We start from the raw sequence: 19,359 nt of genomic DNA on the forward strand, positions 1-19,359 counted from the left end.
GGAAAAAGTCATTTCTCCTTTGCCTTCCAATACCAAATAATGACGCAGGATTATTTTTTAATAGAGGAACGCATATGAATCTTTTTGGCAGAGAAAAAAGCACGAACTGTCCAACTAGTACATGATGTCATGCTCGTGTTCTTTTAACGTTTCCTACTCGTTATTTTGTCTTGCTCCCATGTGCTCAAAACATGTCTAGTTGCGCAAGAAATGCTGAATTTGTCTCGCGATTTTATTTGTGGACATTACAAGTAAAATGTGCATGATTTTTCTTTACACAGAGATAGATCCAAGTAAGTTTTAAACAAGTGCAACCCAATTGGCCTACAAAGACACGCACCTTTTTTTATTGCACTAAGATGGATCACACACATGGCTCTTTCCCCGGTAGACAACTCTTGTTCCACGCCTTTTCTTCTTTGATCTTCTGTGCTTTGCTGTTGGCCTGTTGCTAACACATGGTATGAGCTCTTGAACTTAAATGGCAGCCCACGGCTGAGGACGATAAGTTACACGCTTGAACCGGGAATCCAATTGTGAGCCAACAAAATCTAGAAATGTTATGCTCCTACTACAAAGAAATGAATTGCATGCACATAATAGTTTTGACATAAACCTCACTAGCTACAGTTTTGTTGCTACTAGACATTTAAACTTTTTACGAGACTTCAAAAACTTTTTTTGGACAGCAAGAAGAATTTAAAACTTCGTGACAGAGCGACACGGCAATCATGTGACACCATACGTGATACTCTGCCAGAATATTTTCCGCGAACGAGCAGCTGCGATGTGGGGTCCAGCCACCGGAGGCGATATTCCCGCGATCGCAATTGGCTCATCCCATCCCTTTTCCCATCCCATTTGGCCCCGTCTCCAAGAAAGAAAGAAAACATCCGAGCCGAAGGTCCAGCGCGGCGGCGGCGGGAGCGAGCCTCGGTCGAACCCTACCACCCCCCGCCGCGCCTGCCCACCACGCGTCTCCCCTTCCCGGAATCCCCGGCCGTCTATATAAAGCCCGCCCACCCCCTCCGCCCCACCGCTCCCTAGCACCCATTCTCTCTTCCCCCTCTCCGATCCGCCCGCTCCGCGGCCATGCCTCCGCTCGCGAGCTCCCTCCTCTCCCGCTCCGCCGCGGGGCCCGTCTCCTCCGCCCGCGTCACCGCCGCCGCCGCGGTAGCCGCGGTCTCCAAGCCCGTCGCTGCCTCGGAGCCGGCCGCCTCCCCGCCTGTTACTCCTACTCCTACGGCAGGTACGAGCTCGAGCCCGCGGTCGCCGTTCGCGTCGGGCCTCGCGGGCCGTCTCTTCGGCGGCCGCCGCGCCGCTGCCCGCTCCTCGTCCTCCGCCGCCGCCGTCTTCGAGCGCCGATTCGCCTCCGCGGGTAAGGGCTACGACCTGTCTTCTCTGTCTCCTCCAATCATTGCCATCGCGTTTTGCTCTCTCTCTCTCTCTGACGGGGTCTCTGTTTTCCTCTCTGTTCGTTTGCCAGCCACGAAGAACTCGTACGATGAAATCCTCACGAGCCTCGCCAAGCCGGGAGGGGGAGCGGACTTCGGGAAGTACTACAGCCTACCGCGGCTCGCCGATCCGCGCATTGGTGAGTTGTTTTTGAGTTCTCCAGCATTTTTGGGTTCCCTGATCCACTGTTTTGGCGTGGGACGTGTCTGACGTGGTTTTGGTTCTTAATTTGTGCCTGCGGGATTGGGTGAATTTTGAATTTAGCAAGGCCTTGTGCGCTTTTGTCTCTTTCAGCCTTGTCAATTTTGTATTCTATTAACAGTCGAAATGGATGAATTGTTTGGTTCTGTATAGATAGTGTGTAATGCTGCTGAATTTTGGACTCTCGGCGTGTTTAATCTGCTTCTAAGTTCAATCAGCTATATGAAACGATGGAGATTTGATCCATCACTTTTTTTTAATTAGATCGGCTCCCCTACTCGATAAGGATTCTTCTCGAGTCAGCAATCAGAAACTGTGATGAGTTCCAGGTCACCGGGAAGGATGTTGAGAAGATCCTAGACTGGGAGAACAGCGCAACGAAGCAAGTCGAAATCCCGTTCAAGCCAGCCCGTGTCCTCCTCCAGGTACTGGTCCTGCCATCATCTGCACTATTTTGATCCATGTTCCCCAATTGCTGTGGAAAGAATAAGTGTGAGCTGGAACGATTCCTGTCTAATGCTTTTGATAGTAGGAATATTGCGTTTGGAGGTCCACTTTCCTATCCTTTCAAGAAAGTGGAGTTCCCCAATCCCCATGTCTTATTCCCATTTTATGATGTATGATTGCCGCTGTCTCTTGAGTTCTTTAAAGAAAGTGGAGTTATGTGCACAAGTCGGTGTTGGTTTCTGTATAAAATTAGCTGCATTGCCATCATATATTCTTTTCTCACGACAATGATGAAAGTCAACTCTTCCTTTTTTTTAGCCTGGCATATATTACTTTTTTTATTCTGATGTTACCTTTCTGATGAAGTGCTGCTGATTGGAATATTGACTCTTTGTTAGGCCTGCTGAAATGTTTGTAGCACAGTACATTCACATTTGTCTATCTACATATAGGATTTCACTGGTGTACCGGCAGTTGTTGATCTTGCTTGTATGCGGGATGCTATGAGTAAACTTGGCAGCGACCCGAACAAAATTAATCCTCTGGTGAGTTTATAGTCCAATGCAACCAGTTCTGCCTTCTATTATGCTTACTTGTTTGCCATTGGGACTATTCTGATTGCATTTCTTTGTACCTTGTTTGATTATCAACCAACAATCTTTGGTATCATTTGTTTAATCAACAGCAGTGTAGAAGTTATGGTTGTAATGTAATTCTGAATTGATATACTGTATTGACTATAGTCCATTCATTATTGATGTTATATAACAGTATGAGTGTGTGACTTGCTAGTCATCTAAGGTTAGCCACAGCCTATCATCTCATAATAGTTGGTCCAATAATGGTATCTAGTTCCAATTATGAGTCTCTTCTGATTGGTATTGTTCCAACTTATTAATCCTATCATCTCATAATAGTTGGTCCAATAACGGTATCTAGTTCCAGTTATGAGTCTCTTCTGAATGGTGTTGTTCCAACTTATTAATCCTAGCATCTCAATATTATTGAATTGGTTGAAGTGGAGTTTTTAGAAGAAAATCATATGAAGCTTCTTCCCTTCATAATCAGTGCCAGTGCAGTCTACCACTGCTCCCTTTGTCAACTTACCCACTCCCATAGGGTAGCTTAGATAGCAGCATGCATAGTGGAATTAATGCTTGTGTGTTTGTGCTTTCTCTGATATTACTGGATGTATATATTTCTTTTTCAGGTACCTGTCGATCTTGTTATTGATCATTCAGTCCAAGTCGATGTGGCAAGATCGCAAAATGCTGTACAGGCAAATATGGAGCTTGAGTTCAGTCGTAACAAGGAGCGGTTTGGGTTTCTGAAATGGGGTTCCACTGCATTCAATAACATGCTTGTTGTTCCACCTGGATCTGGAATTGTCCACCAGGTATTTCAATGAACCAATTATTTTATTTTCCCAAGTATCCCAGCTCGGTTATTTTATCAATTTCAGAACACTAACCATTCCATTTTGTTTTAGGTGAATCTTGAATATCTGGCCAGGGTCGTATTTAACAATGGTGGGATCCTTTACCCTGATAGTGTTGTCGGCACTGACTCTCACACAACTATGATAGATGGTCTCGGTGTTGCTGGATGGGGAGTTGGCGGTATAGAGGCAGAAGCTACAATGCTTGGCCAGGTGAAGTTACTTTCTGTAGCCTAGAACTTTTTATATCTGATATTCTGATACTATGCTTGTGTGCGTGTGACCATCCATTTATGCAATCTATCTGTTTTTAATGCTGTTTCTTTCTGCAGCCAATGAGCATGGTCTTGCCTGGAGTTGTCGGTTTCAAGTTAACAGGGAAGTTGAAGAATGGAGTTACAGCCACAGATTTGGTTCTAACAGTGACTCAAATGCTTCGGAAACATGGTGTTGTTGGAAAGTTTGTTGAATTTTATGGTACTCCTCATGCCATCGTTATTCTTTTCCATTTCCCTTTCTTTTGAGAGCTTCTCTAATACAGCTCAATTTCAGGGGGTGGTATGAGTGAACTATCACTGGCTGATAGGGCTACTATTGCAAACATGTCACCTGAATATGGTGCAACTATGGGTTTCTTTCCAGTTGATGCAAAGACATTGGACTACTTGAAGCTAACTGGCAGAAGCGACGATACTGTATGTTAGGCAGTGATTGCTTTAGATTTATACATCTTAAGTGCAGTTATTTAGTTTTAACTGTTGCATTCTTTAGGTGGCCATGATAGAGACTTACCTGCGCGCCAACAATATGTTCGTTGACTACAACCAGGTGATTTCATAGTCTTACCTGCAGATAGGTTATTTGGCAAATTTTATTTACTTACCTAACTGATGCTTTTCCTTAATGTAGGTTCAAGCCGAAAGAGTGTATTCCTCTTATCTGGAACTTAACTTGGAAGAGGTAGAGCCATGTCTGTCAGGACCAAAACGGTAATGTGCTCTTCTGATTATTCCTATCCTTGGCATATGTGTATCCTCATTCAGGACTAAAACTCGGAAGATACACTCCCCAGGCCTCATGATCGAGTTACATTGAAGAACATGAAGTCAGATTGGCTCTCTTGCCTCGACAATGATGTAGGATTCAAGGTAAGAGTTTGCTTTATAGATTACAACGCAATAGCACTCTCCAATGCTTCGTTTGTTATTTGCCACCATCTTGTTCTTTATTTATTGATACAAGGTGAACCTCCTGTTCAAGTTACTCATTCTTGGACACATTATGGAAATATTATGTTAATTATATGACCAGAAATCCATATTTCTAATACTGCTCAGAAAACATATCGAAACAGTCGAATACTTGCTCACTGCACCATTTTGCAGGGTTTTGCTGTCCCCAAGGAATCACAGGGTAAAGTTGCTGACTTTTCGTTCCATGGGACGCCAGCAAAGATAAAGCATGGTGATGTTGTAATTGCGGCTATCACCAGTTGCACTAACACATCAAATCCTAATGTAATGCTGGGAGCTGCTTTGGTTGCCAAAAAGGCTTGTGAACTTGGCCTCGAGGTTCGGCCCTTGATTTGTCTTCAACTTGCTCAGTTTATCTTATGCTGTTTCAAAATAAACGAGGACCTCAATCTCTGTTGGTAATTTATGGTCTTATGCGCAACACGTTCCTATTAAGATGGGGATTGACTATTTTCACGATAAAAATGGTTTCACTCTTTTCTGCCATTATAGTGCAGTGTAATATTTAGTGGCTATTTTCTCTGCTGATGTTCTAAAAATTTAGATAGCCAATGTTGCTTTAGTTTAATATTTGTTCGCGCAAATCAGGTAAAACCATGGATTAAGACAAGCCTTGCGCCAGGTTCTGGTGTTGTCAAGAAGTACTTGGACAAGAGGTGACTCTTGGTTTTTTCGACTCAAAATTTCCTGTTTTGGGGGAGCCTTATTTATTTGTCTTCATTTTCCTTTCCAGTGGTCTGCAGAAATATCTAGACCAGCTCGGCTTCAATATTGTGGGCTATGGTTGTACAACCTGCATTGGAAACTCCGGAGATCTTGATGAATCCGTGGCTGCTGCAATTTCTGAAAATGGTGAGTTCGAGATCACTGGATGAGAAAGGCTTGTAAAGGTGTGAAATAGTGCATACTCATATTTCCTCTTTCAGATGTTGTCGCTGCTGCTGTGTTGTCCGGAAATAGGAATTTTGAGGGACGTGTACATGCATTAACCAGAGCAAATTATCTTGCTTCTCCTCCATTGGTTGTTGCCTATGCCCTCGCTGGCACGGTAAGAGAACATGCAATTTTTTTCTCCCGAGGTTGAAACCTGTGCATATGTAATTTCAAACTAAACTATATTAGTCACACACTCCAGAAGTGAATCAAGAATATGATCGTTTATATTGCTACCTCAAGAAAAACAATGCATCAGTGCAATTCATTGTCACGAGGAAGCTCAGAATTAAACTAACTATTCCAAACTTCTGCATGATTATCCTTCTGATATTCTTTGTTAAACTGTTGAACTCTCTGCAGGTTAATATTGATTTTGAGAAAGAACCAGTTGGCATCTCAAAAGATGGGAAAGAGGTTTACTTCAGGGATATTTGGCCTACCACTGAAGAGATTTCTGAGGTAAGCACTGAACTTTGATTGCATTTCCTTTTGCCATATTTATCTCCATTTTTCCATTGAGAACATTCTATCCAGGATGTGCTTCATGACGGTGCTATTAATTCTTTAAGGTTGTCAAGTCAAGCGTGCTCCCTGACATGTTTAAGAGCACATACGAGGCAATCACCAAAGGAAATCCTATGTGGAATGAGCTGCCAGTATCTGCAAGCACTCTGTACCCATGGGATTCATCGTCTACATACATCCACGAGCCTCCATATTTCAAGGATATGACAATGACCCCTCCTGGTGCTAGGCCTGTGAAAGATGCATATTGCCTTCTCAACTTTGGTGACAGTATTACAACTGATCACATTTCCCCTGCCGGAAGCATCCACCCAGAGAGTCCAGCTGCCAAATTTCTATCGGAGCGTAATGTTGAACGGAAGGACTTCAACTCATATGGCAGCCGACGAGGGAACGATGAGATCATGGCTAGGGGTACTTTTGCAAACATTCGCCTTGTGAACAAATTCTTGAAGGGAGAGGTTGGACCGAAAACCATCCATATTCCATCAGGGGAGAAGCTTGCTGTTTTTGATGCTGCTATGGTAATGTGCTAACACTTCCTAGTACCCACATTCTGCATTTCAGTTGTCCGACATGCACCTACACAAGGCTACGTAACAAAGCATTGAAATCTGATCGAATGGTTTTTGTCTTTTTGGTTTTTTTTGACAGAAATACAAGAATGAAGGGCATGATACTATCATCCTGGCTGGTGCTGAGTATGGCAGTGGAAGCTCTAGGGATTGGGCTGCAAAGGGTCCAATGCTCCAGGTAACAATGCTTACCCCATAACTTCTTCAGCTCCGACTTTAACAACTTTTCACTAACTACTGCGCTTTGACTTGGTGATCGCAGGGAGTCAAGGCCGTGATAGCCAAGAGTTTCGAAAGGATTCATCGTAGCAATCTCGCTGGCATGGGCATCATCCCGCTATGCTTCAAGGCAGGGGAGGATGCCGACACCCTTGGCCTAACTGGCCATGAACGCTTCACGATCCAGCTTCCGACCAATGTGAGTGACATCAAGCCTGGCCAAGATGTTACTGTGACAACCGATGCCGGGAAGTCATTCACGTGCACACTCCGCTTTGACACTGAGGTATGAACGTTCTTCGCTGAGCATTTTGCCCAACGTTTATTACCTGTTGTGCTATTTGCTGATGCAATTGTTGATATTACTGTTTCAGGTGGAGCTCGCATACTACACCAACGGAGGTATTCTACCATACGTCATCAGGAAGATCGCCGCCGAACCATAGAGTGTGTCCACGAGATGATTTGCGATGAGGCGAATTGTAATTGTTGTAAACGGTTTGTTTAGCAAAGTCTCATTTTTGAGGAATACCCCCTCAAAATATCATCTGAGAAATCAGTAGAGAACTCAGAAATTTTGAGCGCGTGATGACGCTAGAGGATCATCGCCTGTTTTCATTTCAAGGCACGCTGTTAATAATATGTCTCGCAATTGAGAAGATGCTTTTGCGTATTGTAAGTATATCTGGAAAATGAAAACATCCAAGAAGAAACAATTGGTGCAAAGTTATCTCATTCCATTAGAAAGAGCCATCTCAATGGAGAGCCAGATTCTTTTTCTTGGGATTATACGATCTTTACACGCCACGCGCACGCACATGAAAATGGGCCCATGGCACTGGTGACAGGTATACATACACATGGGAATGCACATGAGGGCTTGCTAACTTATCGTTACATAACATCGAGAAATCATTAGAACTTTTAGTCGGGCGCCGTAGAGCAACCCTTAATTATACAGCTCGTTTGGAATGTAACCAATTTTTTGACTGCTGCTAAGTTGACTGAAATTGCAATGAGCGTCGTAACAAGTCAAGAGTAATGACATCATTTTCGACAAAGGTAATGACTCGGTGAAACCCTCCGCTCAATTCCTCTTCAGCTATGAACCAGATCCCAAAGACAAGACAAGCATTAGTGTACAACCTGTGATCCCAGCAACAGTTAAAATTGTTGCTTCCTTCAGTCTGGAAACCCCCGAAACAGGATGGACTAAGTTTTCAACATATCTTCAGATCAGGTGCTTGGGGTGCGGTTCTTCGTGATGAACATGGTTCTATTATTGTCTCGGCCTGGGATGTGATCAACCATTGTTCTTCTGCTGAGATGGCGAAGGGCATTGCCTGCCTGCAAGGCCTCAAGATTGCGAGGCAGCACTCCTCTGCTCCCATTATTGTTGAAAGTGATTGTATTTCTTTGATTCAGGCCCTCGCTTCCTCCTCACAAAAACCGTTCTGCTTCCTGTTCAGTTGTGGGTGACATCCTTCGTTTCACCATTTCTGATCGTAGTATCCGTTTTATTTTCACCAAGAGAGAGAACAACTCTGTAGCCCATGAGCTCGCTAGTTTCTGTAGTAAGGCGTGCGTTGAAAGTGTGTTATGTAACTCTATGCCGTCCTGCGTGATGCGTCAGGTTACGAATGATTGTATGCAACTTGTCTCTTGATTAATTTACAGATCTTCTCTCAAAAAAAAGTCAAGAGAAAAAAAAACGTTTGATAAACCGTTGTTGAAAAATGGAAAAAAGTAATCTAAAGAGAAAAGACGTTTTTTTTCTCCCCAGACCGGAGATAATCTGTATTACCCTTTTTTTTTTCCTTTTACTTCTTGTGCTGCACGTCTGCACCCCTCCATCCTTCTGTTCTGGCCCATCTCGCTGGCTCGCTGCCGAGCGCCCAGACGGCCAGACGGCCAGACCCCCCTCCCCTCGCTCGTCTCCCTCCTTCTGGCCCATCCCGCTGCCGAGCGCCGCCCCAGCCCCCTCGCTCGTCTTCCTCCTCGCGCGAGCGCCGGCACCGCCGGTTGGTCTCCCCTTCGGCTCTCTCGCTCCCGACCGTTTCTCCTCGCATCACCCCCACGAACCAATTCCGCCCTTTAGCCCCCCTTTTCTTCTCCTTAATTTTCTCCAATTCGTATCGGAGACAAAACATCAAGGTAGGCCGGCCGCTTCTCCAATTGGTAACGGAAGACAAAACATCAAGGTAGGGTGGCCGCTCTACCTTGCTCTACTGGGTACTCCGCCTGTGCTTCTCGCCGGAACTACGATTGTTTCCACATGGCGGCGACGGGGCAGGTCGGTGACGATGTAGATCACTACGAGGTACTCCGCCTCCCGTCCGGCGAGGAAGGCGCGGCGCTGAGCGTCGAGCAGATCGAGAAGGCCTACCGCACCCAGTCGCGGCTCCGTCACCCCGACAAGCGCCCCGACGACCCCAACGCCACCGCCGACTTCCAGAGCCTCGCCAGCTCGTACAAGTTCCTCCGGGACGAGTCCCTCCGCCGGCAGTTCGACGCCCGCCTCCGCGGCCGCCGCGAGGCCGCCGCCCGCGCGGCCGCCACAGGGGTCAAGCGACGGAAGGCCGTGGCAGACCTAGAGGAGCGCGAGCGCGCCTTCGCCGCCGGCGGAGGCCTGTCTGTCGACCCTGCCGAGGTTGCTAAGCGAGAGGACAAGCGGAAAGCTGCCGACATTAAGCGTGAACTGGATGAGTTCTTGGCGGCCAAGCAGTCGGGCGCCACGGGCGCTGCTTCCACTTCGGTAAGGGTTAGGTTTGATGTCTCCCTACTCTTTGAATCTTAATTCAATTCGTTAGTTTCTTTGTGTAGCATTGTATTCTGGCTGCACTTATAATTGCTGCCTTTTGGGGTCATGAATGTTGGACAATTTCTTTAACCTGTAGATATAAAATATCATATGGTGCACCTTAAAACAACTCAGCAATTGTAGCCTAGAGATGAAGCTGGAACATTATATAGCTGACTACTACTGAACAGGATCAGCAAAAGCAGTTCATCATCCAAAGTAGCTATGTGCCTATGTATAGGTTATTCAGCACCAAGCATCTTCCTTCTCCACATCAGATAGCTTTGTCTAATACTGAAGAAAAGAGCATTTTATGGAAATTGCAAGACATTTGTCAAAATAAAGTTTAAAGATTTTGCAAGACATTTGTCTATCTGTGGTTCAAGATTTATCAGTCTGTACCTTCATGTGGGTACTGATCACGAGTTGGTAATTTTTCATTTTAGGCTTATGGAGATAAGAAGGGTGGAACTCCAGAAAATGGAGGAAAAACAGACAAGGGAAAGATCTTGAAGGTTTCATGGCAAGATGGTGCAGATAATTACACTGCAGCAAAGCTGGATGAAATCTTTAAGCAATTTGGCAAGGTTGAAGATATTGTGATCAAGACCCGGAGATCGAAGAGTAGTGGTTCAGCAATTGTTGTGATGGCTTCCAAAGAGGCAGCAGTAAGTCTGGTTTCTCTACCTTTTTCGTCTTGGGGAGTTTTCCACCTTAAAGGAAAAGTCTTGGTGGCAAAATGATACTCCCTCCGTTCCTAAATTCTTGTCGTTGTTTTAGTTCAAATTTGTACTAAAACAATGACAAGAATTTAGGAACAGAGGGAGTAGATCTTAAACTAGCACATGAAAATTGAGTTCATTTTAATCTGGAGCAAGATAGGGGTTCACAAGAATTTTTAAGAAGGTCCCCATGCCTGTGTTTCATCACCCATCTCTTGTTGCTTGCTCTATTTATGTTTCAACTTTGATGTTGGTTGTGTCATTTCCATATCGCCTTGTGGATCTTTGACAAGCTGTATTATCTGTATCAGAGTTATCATATGTTTTTGTTATGCGGCTAACCAATACTTGTTGATCTTTTAACAGGAATTGGCACTGAAGAGCGATTTTGTATACTTACCTTTAAAGGTCAGCACTATGGGCGGGTTACCAGGGTCAACTCAAACATCTGAACTGAGGACAAGCAACATTGAAGGAGCTGGATTCAATGATTTGGAAGCATCGGTATTCCGGAAACTTCAAGAGGTAATTAAATTACTTCATTTTCACATTTTATTTCCTAGGGAAATTTATGACAATGCCACTAGCCGTTCCTCGAATTATGACTATGCCATTACTTTTTGGTTGATTTTGTAAATGCCACTCCTCTGTTAGAACTTTTTGCGTTTATGTAATTGCTGTTACATCTCAGCCGTTATCATCCATTTCTCAGTTAATGTGGTGTAAATTGGCCCAATTAGCCTTGTCTACCATTCACATGCATGGAAGCATATTGTTGTGACCTTAATTAGCTTCATGGAGAGCACGAACAATCAGAGATCAGAGGGAAAAGAACAAAGAGAGCAGCCTAGTCGACGCTTAGGCGTCGAAGCGCCCGGCGACGTCAAGGCGTCGTTCTCGCCTTAGATTTCTGACTAAGGCGTCCTGAGGCGTCGCGTAGGCGTCCTGGGGCGTCGCCTAGGCGCTGAAATCGCCGCTTCGATCCATTCTGGACGCTATCGAGCGGGAAACAGAGATCGGGCGGGAGAAACCAAAATTGGCAGGCATAGGCGGGAGAGGAAGTGAAATTGGAGTAGGGGGAGAGAGGGGAACACCAGGAGCTCCCGCCCATCCACCTCCGCCGCCAGGAAGCTGCCCGCAGCCCGCCAGATCCCCCGCCGGCCTCTCCCACTGCGGGAAACAGAGCCAGAAGGCCCAGAACTCAGAAATCGGTGGGAGAAACTGAAATTGGTGGGAGAGGAAGAGAAATTGGAGGGAAAATGAGTTGGGAGAGAGAGAGGGGAACACACCAGTGGTATAATTTGTGGGAAAAGAGAGAGAAGAGCTCCCGCCGACCAGATCCCATCCTCCTCCGCCAGTCCGTCGCCAGGCTGCTGCCCGCCAGATCCCCTCCTCCCCCGCCAGTGGTATAAATCGTGGGAATTCAAGATATGAATCAGGTTTTCTGTCTACTCATGTCTGCCATATTAGTTCCCCTAGCGCTTTGCAAAAATTGACTAAGGCGTCGCCTCGCTTCGCGCTTTGAGCGCCTAGGCGTTGAGGCGCCCCCCCCAACGCCTTAAAGCGCCTGGACGCTTTGTAAACCATGGAGAGCAGGAGAGGGCCTCCAGCTTGCCGATGTTGATTTGTGGCAGCGCAGTTCAGGCATTCTCGCCGATTGGCTGTACGAGCTGTCTACCTTGCTATACTGCTGTGTGGATATTGTACACCTGCCGGCCTGGCTTGATCCTAGACTACACCATCTTATCTAGCTAGCTCCATCCTTCATTTCCCCATTTGCCACAGTGAGTTGAACGCCTTGAGCTGGTCACTGTAGGTGAGGCTTGATGCCGAACTGCTCAATTAGCTTGGCACCCTATCTATTAGCATATCCAACTTAGATCGAAACTAATGGAGTTGATAGAATTCCTGAGCTCTAAACCCATGTATGCCATATGCCAGAGAGGAGGCGGCGTCCCATTTGCCGGACGCAAGGGAGCACCCCCTCCAGCTTGCCCTCCCTACAGGAGTCGCTGTCCATGATACCCCATGCACCCTCGCTAGTTCGCAGCCTGGAACGCACCATCTCCACCACCAGCTCCTCCGCCGGCCACATCTTGTAAGAAATGGTGCAGTGAAGATAAGAAACAGAGAAGACACGGATATGCCAGTCTTTTTGGCCGAAAAGACTAGTTGCTCGGATCTGTTAAATGGGTTGATGGATGTTAACGCCCAAAAAGTAACGGCAATGGCAAAAGCACAAAAAAAGTTAACAGAGCAGTGGCATTTTCATAATTACCCAAAAAGCAATGGCACTTCCATTATCTCACAAGCAACTAGTGGCATTGTCATAAATTTCCTTATTTCTTATGATCGCTTTGGTCCTTCAGTTTTCGCTGAATTTAGTAAGGATATTTATCTGCTTTGCGGTTGATGAATGAAGGAAATCCGTATTAGATTGCTTGCATGATACAAATATATTTGTGTAAAACTGATGGGACTAATAGCTGCATTTTCGACCTTGCAGGCCCAGAAAAGAAAGAAAATGTGAATAATTGGTGCTTCTCAAAACTATGAGCTAGCAAATTACAGAGGATATTCCTTGTTACGATACCTGAGGATCGTCAGAATGCAGTTGCGAAATGGGAACATTTTTTGTCGCTGAGAAATTGATATGTATCCTGATTCCTGCACATGGTAGACAAAGTTTGTGTGCAATTACTGCCATGCATGTCTGTGCTCGATTGTTGTGTAATTTTGGAGTTCTTTGTAACCAAGATACACTACAGGTCTACATCTAGTTTTTGTCAGGCAGTGAAAAGGAACCTAATCATACTTGTATTCTAGACCGCACACCTTATTCTTGGTGTAGCAATAGATAGTCTGAAGGTAGTTGGTAAGCCCGGGATGCTGCAACGGCAGACGTGTCTGATCGGTGCAAGAGCAGCTGAACTACGCGAGTTCGGCTGAACTGAAAGTTCAGTACCGTTTGGCATTGGAAAGAACGGATACAGAAAACCGGCACAACAAATTTGAAAATAAATAATGAGATCGATTCGCCCATCGAATCTCATCTCAAGCACCGCAAGTTCATACATAGAAATAACTAAATTTAAACACAGGATCTAATAACACATGTCCAACTTCATACACAGAAACTTAGATTAAGCAGTTCATACATAGACGATTTTAATAAAACCTAATCTTTATTACACTTCTTCCTCTGACCGGCGGATGGCGGTGGAGAGGTTGGCGGCGTATGTCGGCGTTGCTCCTCTTCATCCGCCGTCTTGAGGGACTCGGCAACCGCCTTGTTGTAGGCGGCGTCCTCATCCTCCTCGACGGCCGATGGCGAGGGGGATACGGCGCGACTGTGGGAACCGGAGATGGCACTCTCTGCCACGTCCTCCCGCCCGGAGTGTCTCATTGTCGACGCGCGGATATTTGCACCTCGACCTCCCCTTGCCGGGCAAGGGTTTCCGGCAAGGCAAGCTCGAGGCCCACCCAGTTGCTTTGGCGGTGGGCCCTGCGCCTGCGTGCCGTCTCGGAGCGGATGCGGGTGCGGCGTGCCTCCTCGCTCCGGCGGGCTTCGACTGCCACCGGACAAACCCGACCGGCTGCCGCGGCACGCCTCCGAGCCACTCGAGTTCATTTTGGGGAGGAGGGGGAAATGGAGTCGTCGGAGAAGAAGGGGATACACAGAGGAGAGAAGAGAGGGTTTGGGTGCAGCAGAGGTGGTGGCAGAATGGGTTTTGTTTTGGTACCGAACCGCTCCCTCCGACCCGTAGATATACATATACGGTCCGGCCCATTTTTCGGGTACTGTTTGGACCGTTTTTTTTTTTTGCATCCGTTAGAGTTGCTCTAAACAGACATACAAGGAATCAAGTGGTCAGATGTGTACATTCGTCCAAGTTGAACATGTGATTTGATTATGTGTTGTACAGTAGTTTCCAACCTACAAATCCGGTGAAGTTTGACGATGTGATTTGAGATGAAGCGTTGCTTGCTTCAACAAAGAAACAAAAAAGAAGAAGAAGAGATGAAGCAGCTCTGCAGCAGCGCGCCATTTAGAACAGTGCAAATCCATGCGACACGTCACTGCCCGTTCTTGTCCCTTCCCTCCTCTCCTCTTGGATAAAAACCTCTGGCCTCCAATATCCCCTGCTTCGCCTCCCCTCGCCCCGTCGTGCCCCACCCATGGCCACGCCGCTCGTCACCTCCTCCTCCTCCCGCCACGCCCATGCCTCCTCCACCACCTACGCCTCCCAGCACCTCGCGGCCTCGACCTCCAAGGAGCCCCCGCCGCGCGTGCGGCCCAAGCGCGGGCCCAGCCTCAAGTCGCTCGTCCTCTCCCACGCCGCCGCCGGCCGCATGCACGACGCCCTCGCGGCCGTGCGGAGCAGCCCGGACGCGTTCCTACACAACGTCGTGATCCGGGGTTTCGCCGACGCGGGCCTCCCGGAAGCCGCGCTAGCCGCCTACCGCGCCATGCTGGCCGCCGGGGCGCGGCCCGACCGCTTCACTTTCCCCGTCGTCGTCAAGTGCTGCGCGCGCCTCGGCGCGCTCGAGGAAGGCCGCGCGGCGCATTCGGCGGCGATCAGGCTCGGTCTCGTGGGCTCCGAGGTGTACACGGGCAACTCGCTCCTCGCGTTCTACGCGAAGCTCGGCATGGTGGCGGACGCCGAGAGGGTGTTCGATGGAATGCCGGTCAGGGACATCGTCACCTGGAACTCGATGGTGGACGGGTACGTGTCGAACGGGCTGGGGGCGCTGGCACTGGACTGCTTCAGGGAGATGCACGAGGGGCTGCAAGTGCAGCATGACGGTGTTGGGATCATAGCCGCCCTCGCCGCTTGCTGCTTGGACTCAGCGTTGATGCAAGGGCGGGAGGTCCATGCCTATGTGATCCGGCACGGTCTGGAGCAAGATGTCAAGGTTGGCACTTCTCTTCTTGACATGTACTGCAAATGTGGCGCCATTGCTTCTGCTGAGGGCATGTTTGCAACGATGCCGTCGAGGACCGTCGTGACATGGAATTGTATGATTGGTGGGTATGCGCTGAATGGATGTCCTGAGGAGGCGTTTGATTGCTTCGTGCAAATGAAGGCAGAAGGACACCAGGTGGAAGTTGTCACCGCTATCAATTTGCTGGCTGCCTGTGCTCAGACTGAGAGCTCACTGTATGGAAGGAGCGTTCACGGTTACGTAACTAGGAGTCAGTTTCTTCCTCATGTTGTGCTTGAGACTGCTCTTCTCGAGATGTACAGCAAAGTTGGCAAAGTGAAATCGTCTGAAACGATATTTGGTCAGATGACAAACAAGACTCTGGTATCATGGAATAATATGATCGCTGCCTACATGTACAAGGAGATGTATAATGAAGCAATCACATTGTTCCTGGAGTTACTCAATCAGCCTCTTTATCCTGATTATTTCACCATGTCGGCAGTAGTGCCAGCATTTGTTTTGCTGGGGTTACTGAGGCAGTGCAGGCAAATGCACAGCTACATTGTCAGGTTAGATTACGGAGAGAACACTCTCGTTACGAATGCAGTTATGCATATGTATGCTAGGTGTGGTGATGTTGTGTCCTCAAGGAAGATATTTGACAAAATGGCAGGTAAGGATGTCATCTCTTGGAACACAATAATAATGGGGTATGCGATTCATGGCCAGGGGAAAATTGCATTGGAGATGTTCTCTGAGATGAAAAGTAATGGCCTGCAACCAAATGAGAGTACCTTTGTCTCCGTGTTAACTGCTTGCAGTGTCTCGGGCATGGCAGATGAAGGCTGGATTCAGTTCAATTTGATGCAACGTGACTATGGTATCATCCCACAGATTGAGCACTACGGATGCATGACTGATCTTCTGGGTCGGGCAGGTGATCTTAGAGAGGTGCTGAAATTCATTGAAAGTATACCAATAACTCCAACATTCAGGATATGGGGTTCCCTATTGACTGCAAGTAGGAACAGGAATGATATAGATATAGCAGAATATGCAGCAGAGAGGATATTCGAACTAGAGCATGACAACACAGGTTGCTATGTTATTCTTTCTTCCATGTATGCTGATGCTGGGAGATGGGAGGATGTGCAACGAATAAGATCATCGATGATGGAGAAGGGGTTGCGAAGGACGGATGCAAGAAGCATAGTTGAGCTTCATGGTAGCTCCTGCAGTTTTGTTAACGGAGACATGACACACCCTCAGAGCAAGACGATTCATGAAGTGTCTGACGTTCTGTCGAGAAAGATTGGAGAAACAGATTACCCACGAAATCTGTCTGATCCAATCTCTTTGACGTCAAGGAGAACCATAATTCCTAACAAGCATAGTGTCAGGCTGGCTGTTGTCTTCGGTCTGATATCATCTGAGGCTAGAGCTCCAATTCTTGTCAAGAAGAATGTGCGAATATGCAACCACTGCCATCATGCGCTAAAGTTGATATCGAAATATTCAAGACGAAGGATTGTTGTTGGCGACACAAATATATACCATGAATTCTTGGATGGCTCTTGTTGCTGTGGCGACTACTGGTGAATTGAATGGTTATGGTTGATGGCAAGCTTGAATGCATCTCAGCAAAAGCAAGAGAACGCCTGTATGTATATACGGTGCCATGACAAATTGCAACTGTTTGTCATAGATCCAGACCTCACTCAGGGTCTGAATGATGCCATGCTACTGCGGCACTCAAAGAACATCATGGTTGCATTGGCTCCAGGAACAAGGGGTATGCCTTGCTGCAGGTACCGAAGATTACACACTGGATTGGAACAAACAAGCATCGCCATTTGGCGTTTGTAATTGACAATGACATGATGTACAGAGTCAATTCTTTTGGACTGAAATTTTTGGAATTACAGGTAGGTAACTCGGTGTATACCATACATCATACAATGATGAAATGCAAAACAAAAGTTGCTTTCCAGTCGCATTTCTTGGCACACACAGATTTGGGAATGGCAAGGGGGGAACTGCTTCATAAGTAAGATCAAGGATTTTTCCATTTTCTGTCACAACACATAAACCTTCGTACGTAACCCACAGCAAAATCAACAAAGCATAAGCAGCAGCAGGAGAAGTGAAAGCATGGAGACGCATCGGAGCTTGTGGGAGCGGCGCTTGGCTTCCTCGGCCTACATCTAGGCCCCGCCTCGGCGCTTGGCTTCCTCGGCCTGGACGGCGCGGCGGGAGGCCTCGGCGACGCGCTCCAGGGCCTGCTCGACGGCGTCGCGGCCGCCGATGAGGAGCCGCGCCACCACCTCCGGGTCGCGCTCGCCGCGGGCCTCCTCGAACTCGCGCCGCGCGTTGGCGCGCAGGGCCTCCCGCCACGGCACGCCGCGCTCGTCGGGCCACTCGAAGAGCCGCGCGGCGCGGAGGATGTCCCGGTACAGCGCCAGCGCCTCCCGCCGCGTGCTCGTCAGCCGCCGCCGCGCCAGGGCCTCCGCCGCGTCGTCGTCGAGGAGGGAGGAGGAGGAGGAGGGGCTCTTCTTGGAGAGGTGGCGGTCGAGGAGCTCGTCGATGGTGTCTGGCCCCTCGTGGATGGATCGGAGCTGCGCTGCCGCTGCCGCTGCCGGCGGGGGACCCCTCGTGGCGGCCAGGGCGCGGAGGAGCTCGGAGCCGCGGGCGCGTGTGGCCACGGCCATGGTGGTCTGTTGCGGTGTGGCTGGGTCGGGGTCGTGACTTCGTGTTCGATTTGGGGTTTGCTTTAGGGTCGTCGGTTCACTGGGTTCGGCTTGTTGGGTTGCCACTTGCCAGCGTATGGGTAAAAATACCGTATGGCAATTCGTTCAAGAACTCAAGAATTCTGCCTGATCTGAGCAGTTTGGATCTGATGGCCTGATGGGCATCACTCAAATCTGAAGCAAGCTAAGAATCAGAACCCTGGACAAACATGATACTCTTCTCTGCGTCCCAAATTAACCGTGAATCTTAGACAAATCCACATCAGTTAGGGAGTACTAAATCAGAATCTCAAAAGGAAAGCTCGATGAATCATAAATATTCACATCAAATTCCATCCTAGCGACAAGTTTATTGCAGCAAACGGACCAAGATTTACATACATGTGCACACGTTTTTACAGGCACCAATTACAGTGGAACACTTGCACAAACAAGTCGAAGCACCGGGCCTTGAGCCTTGACTAGGCGGAGGCAGCCTCGGCAGAACTGGCCGCGCCGCCGCCGGCGATGGGCGTGACGGCCTTGATCTTGAACCGGTACCTGGGCCGGCGAGGCACGACCTGGCTAGGGCCCATCCCGAACTGCCCGGTGCCTTCCATGACCGGCGGCCCGTCGTCGTAGACGTGGCCGAGGAGGCGGCCGCAGGCGTCGCAGCTGATCCGGGTGCGCTTCCGCTGGATGCCCCAGTAGTCGAGCGTCTCGAAGAAGGGGCGGATCCTGTCCTCCGCCGCCAACCGGAGCCGCGACTCGTCCGCCCACGAGAAGGACAGCGTGCCCTTGTTCCCGGCCTCGAAGTAGACCCCCGCCGGGTACAGGTGCGCCGAGGACAGGTTCAGGTCGGCTCCGCACGCCGCGCAGCCGTAGGAAGTGGTCGCCGGAGCCGGAGCCGGAGCCTGGGCCATGGATTCTGATGATCTGATCGCGGCCGTGGGGGAATTTTCTCGTACGGGCTCTGTAATCTGTTCGCGTCGTGGTCGGTTTGGGGGATTTCTGGGTGGTGGGAAGGTAGTTTGGGTGTAGGATTTGGTGCTGCTGCAGCTGCCGCGTTGCGGCGTTGGACCGGCAATTCGAGAAGCTTCTATTCTATCCGGTGGTCAGAAGTCAACCAGGAC

General features: G+C 48.3%; 5 protein-coding genes across 5 annotated transcripts; 3 read left to right on the top strand and 2 right to left on the bottom strand.

Moving 5' to 3' along the window:
- Window positions 1-873: 873 nt before the first annotated feature.
- LOC100842898 (putative aconitate hydratase, cytoplasmic) lies at window positions 874-7,787 on the top strand. Its single transcript, XM_003558814.4, has 20 exons — window positions 874-1,378; window positions 1,487-1,594; window positions 1,921-2,081; window positions 2,556-2,648; window positions 3,314-3,499; window positions 3,593-3,754; window positions 3,874-4,018; window positions 4,094-4,236; window positions 4,313-4,369; window positions 4,451-4,530; window positions 4,614-4,689; window positions 4,927-5,112; window positions 5,383-5,450; window positions 5,528-5,646; window positions 5,721-5,842; window positions 6,091-6,189; window positions 6,300-6,779; window positions 6,910-7,008; window positions 7,093-7,335; window positions 7,424-7,787. The coding sequence occupies exons 1-20, from the start codon at window positions 1,093-1,095 to the stop codon at window positions 7,493-7,495; spliced, it is 2,985 nt and encodes a 994-aa protein (XP_003558862.1). The 5' UTR covers window positions 874-1,092; the 3' UTR covers window positions 7,496-7,787.
- Window positions 7,788-8,909: 1,122 nt separating this feature from the next.
- On the top strand, window positions 8,910-13,453 carry LOC100843202 (dnaJ homolog subfamily C member 17). Its single transcript, XM_003558815.4, has 4 exons — window positions 8,910-9,804; window positions 10,296-10,517; window positions 10,938-11,096; window positions 13,078-13,453. The coding sequence occupies exons 1-4, from the start codon at window positions 9,325-9,327 to the stop codon at window positions 13,099-13,101; spliced, it is 885 nt and encodes a 294-aa protein (XP_003558863.1). The 5' UTR covers window positions 8,910-9,324; the 3' UTR covers window positions 13,102-13,453.
- Window positions 13,454-14,676: 1,223 nt separating this feature from the next.
- Window positions 14,677-17,496, top strand: LOC100843502 (pentatricopeptide repeat-containing protein At4g35130, chloroplastic). Its single transcript, XM_024456766.1, has one exon. The coding sequence runs from the start codon at window positions 14,751-14,753 to the stop codon at window positions 17,097-17,099; it is 2,349 nt and encodes a 782-aa protein (XP_024312534.1). The 5' UTR covers window positions 14,677-14,750; the 3' UTR covers window positions 17,100-17,496.
- LOC100843808 lies at window positions 17,379-18,382 on the bottom strand. Its single transcript, XM_003558817.4, has one exon. It carries the CDS (start codon window positions 18,206-18,208, stop codon window positions 17,705-17,707), a length of 504 nt encoding a protein of 167 aa, XP_003558865.1. The 5' UTR covers window positions 18,209-18,382; the 3' UTR covers window positions 17,379-17,704.
- A 171-nt stretch (window positions 18,383-18,553) lies between these two features.
- On the bottom strand, window positions 18,554-19,315 carry LOC100826003 (uncharacterized protein At4g08330, chloroplastic). The gene has a single exon (XM_003562077.4). It carries the CDS (start codon window positions 19,147-19,149, stop codon window positions 18,709-18,711), a length of 441 nt encoding a protein of 146 aa, XP_003562125.1. The 5' UTR covers window positions 19,150-19,315; the 3' UTR covers window positions 18,554-18,708.
- Window positions 19,316-19,359: the final 44 nt, after the last annotated feature.

Source organism: Brachypodium distachyon, chromosome 1 (assembly GCF_000005505.3).
Source record: "Brachypodium distachyon strain Bd21 chromosome 1, Brachypodium_distachyon_v3.0, whole genome shotgun sequence".
Taxonomy (NCBI): domain Eukaryota; kingdom Viridiplantae; phylum Streptophyta; class Magnoliopsida; order Poales; family Poaceae; genus Brachypodium; species Brachypodium distachyon.

Coding starts and splice junctions, on each gene's coding strand:
- LOC100843202 (XM_003558815.4), top strand. CDS start 9,325: ATGGCGGCGACGGGGCAGGTCGGTGACGATGTAGATCACTACGAGGTA. Junction 9,805..10,295: donor CGGGCGCTGCTTCCACTTCG/GTAAGGGTTAGG, acceptor TTTTCATTTTAG/GCTTATGGAGATAAGAAGGG. Junction 10,518..10,937: donor TGGCTTCCAAAGAGGCAGCA/GTAAGTCTGGTT, acceptor ATCTTTTAACAG/GAATTGGCACTGAAGAGCGA.
- LOC100843808 (XM_003558817.4), bottom strand. CDS start 18,208: ATGGCCGTGGCCACACGCGCCCGCGGCTCCGAGCTCCTCCGCGCCCTG.
- LOC100842898 (XM_003558814.4), top strand. CDS start 1,093: ATGCCTCCGCTCGCGAGCTCCCTCCTCTCCCGCTCCGCCGCGGGGCCC. Junction 3,500..3,592: donor GATCTGGAATTGTCCACCAG/GTATTTCAATGA, acceptor ATTTTGTTTTAG/GTGAATCTTGAATATCTGGC. Junction 4,237..4,312: donor CTGGCAGAAGCGACGATACT/GTATGTTAGGCA, acceptor TGCATTCTTTAG/GTGGCCATGATAGAGACTTA.
- LOC100843502 (XM_024456766.1), top strand. CDS start 14,751: ATGGCCACGCCGCTCGTCACCTCCTCCTCCTCCCGCCACGCCCATGCC.
- LOC100826003 (XM_003562077.4), bottom strand. CDS start 19,149: ATGGCCCAGGCTCCGGCTCCGGCTCCGGCGACCACTTCCTACGGCTGC.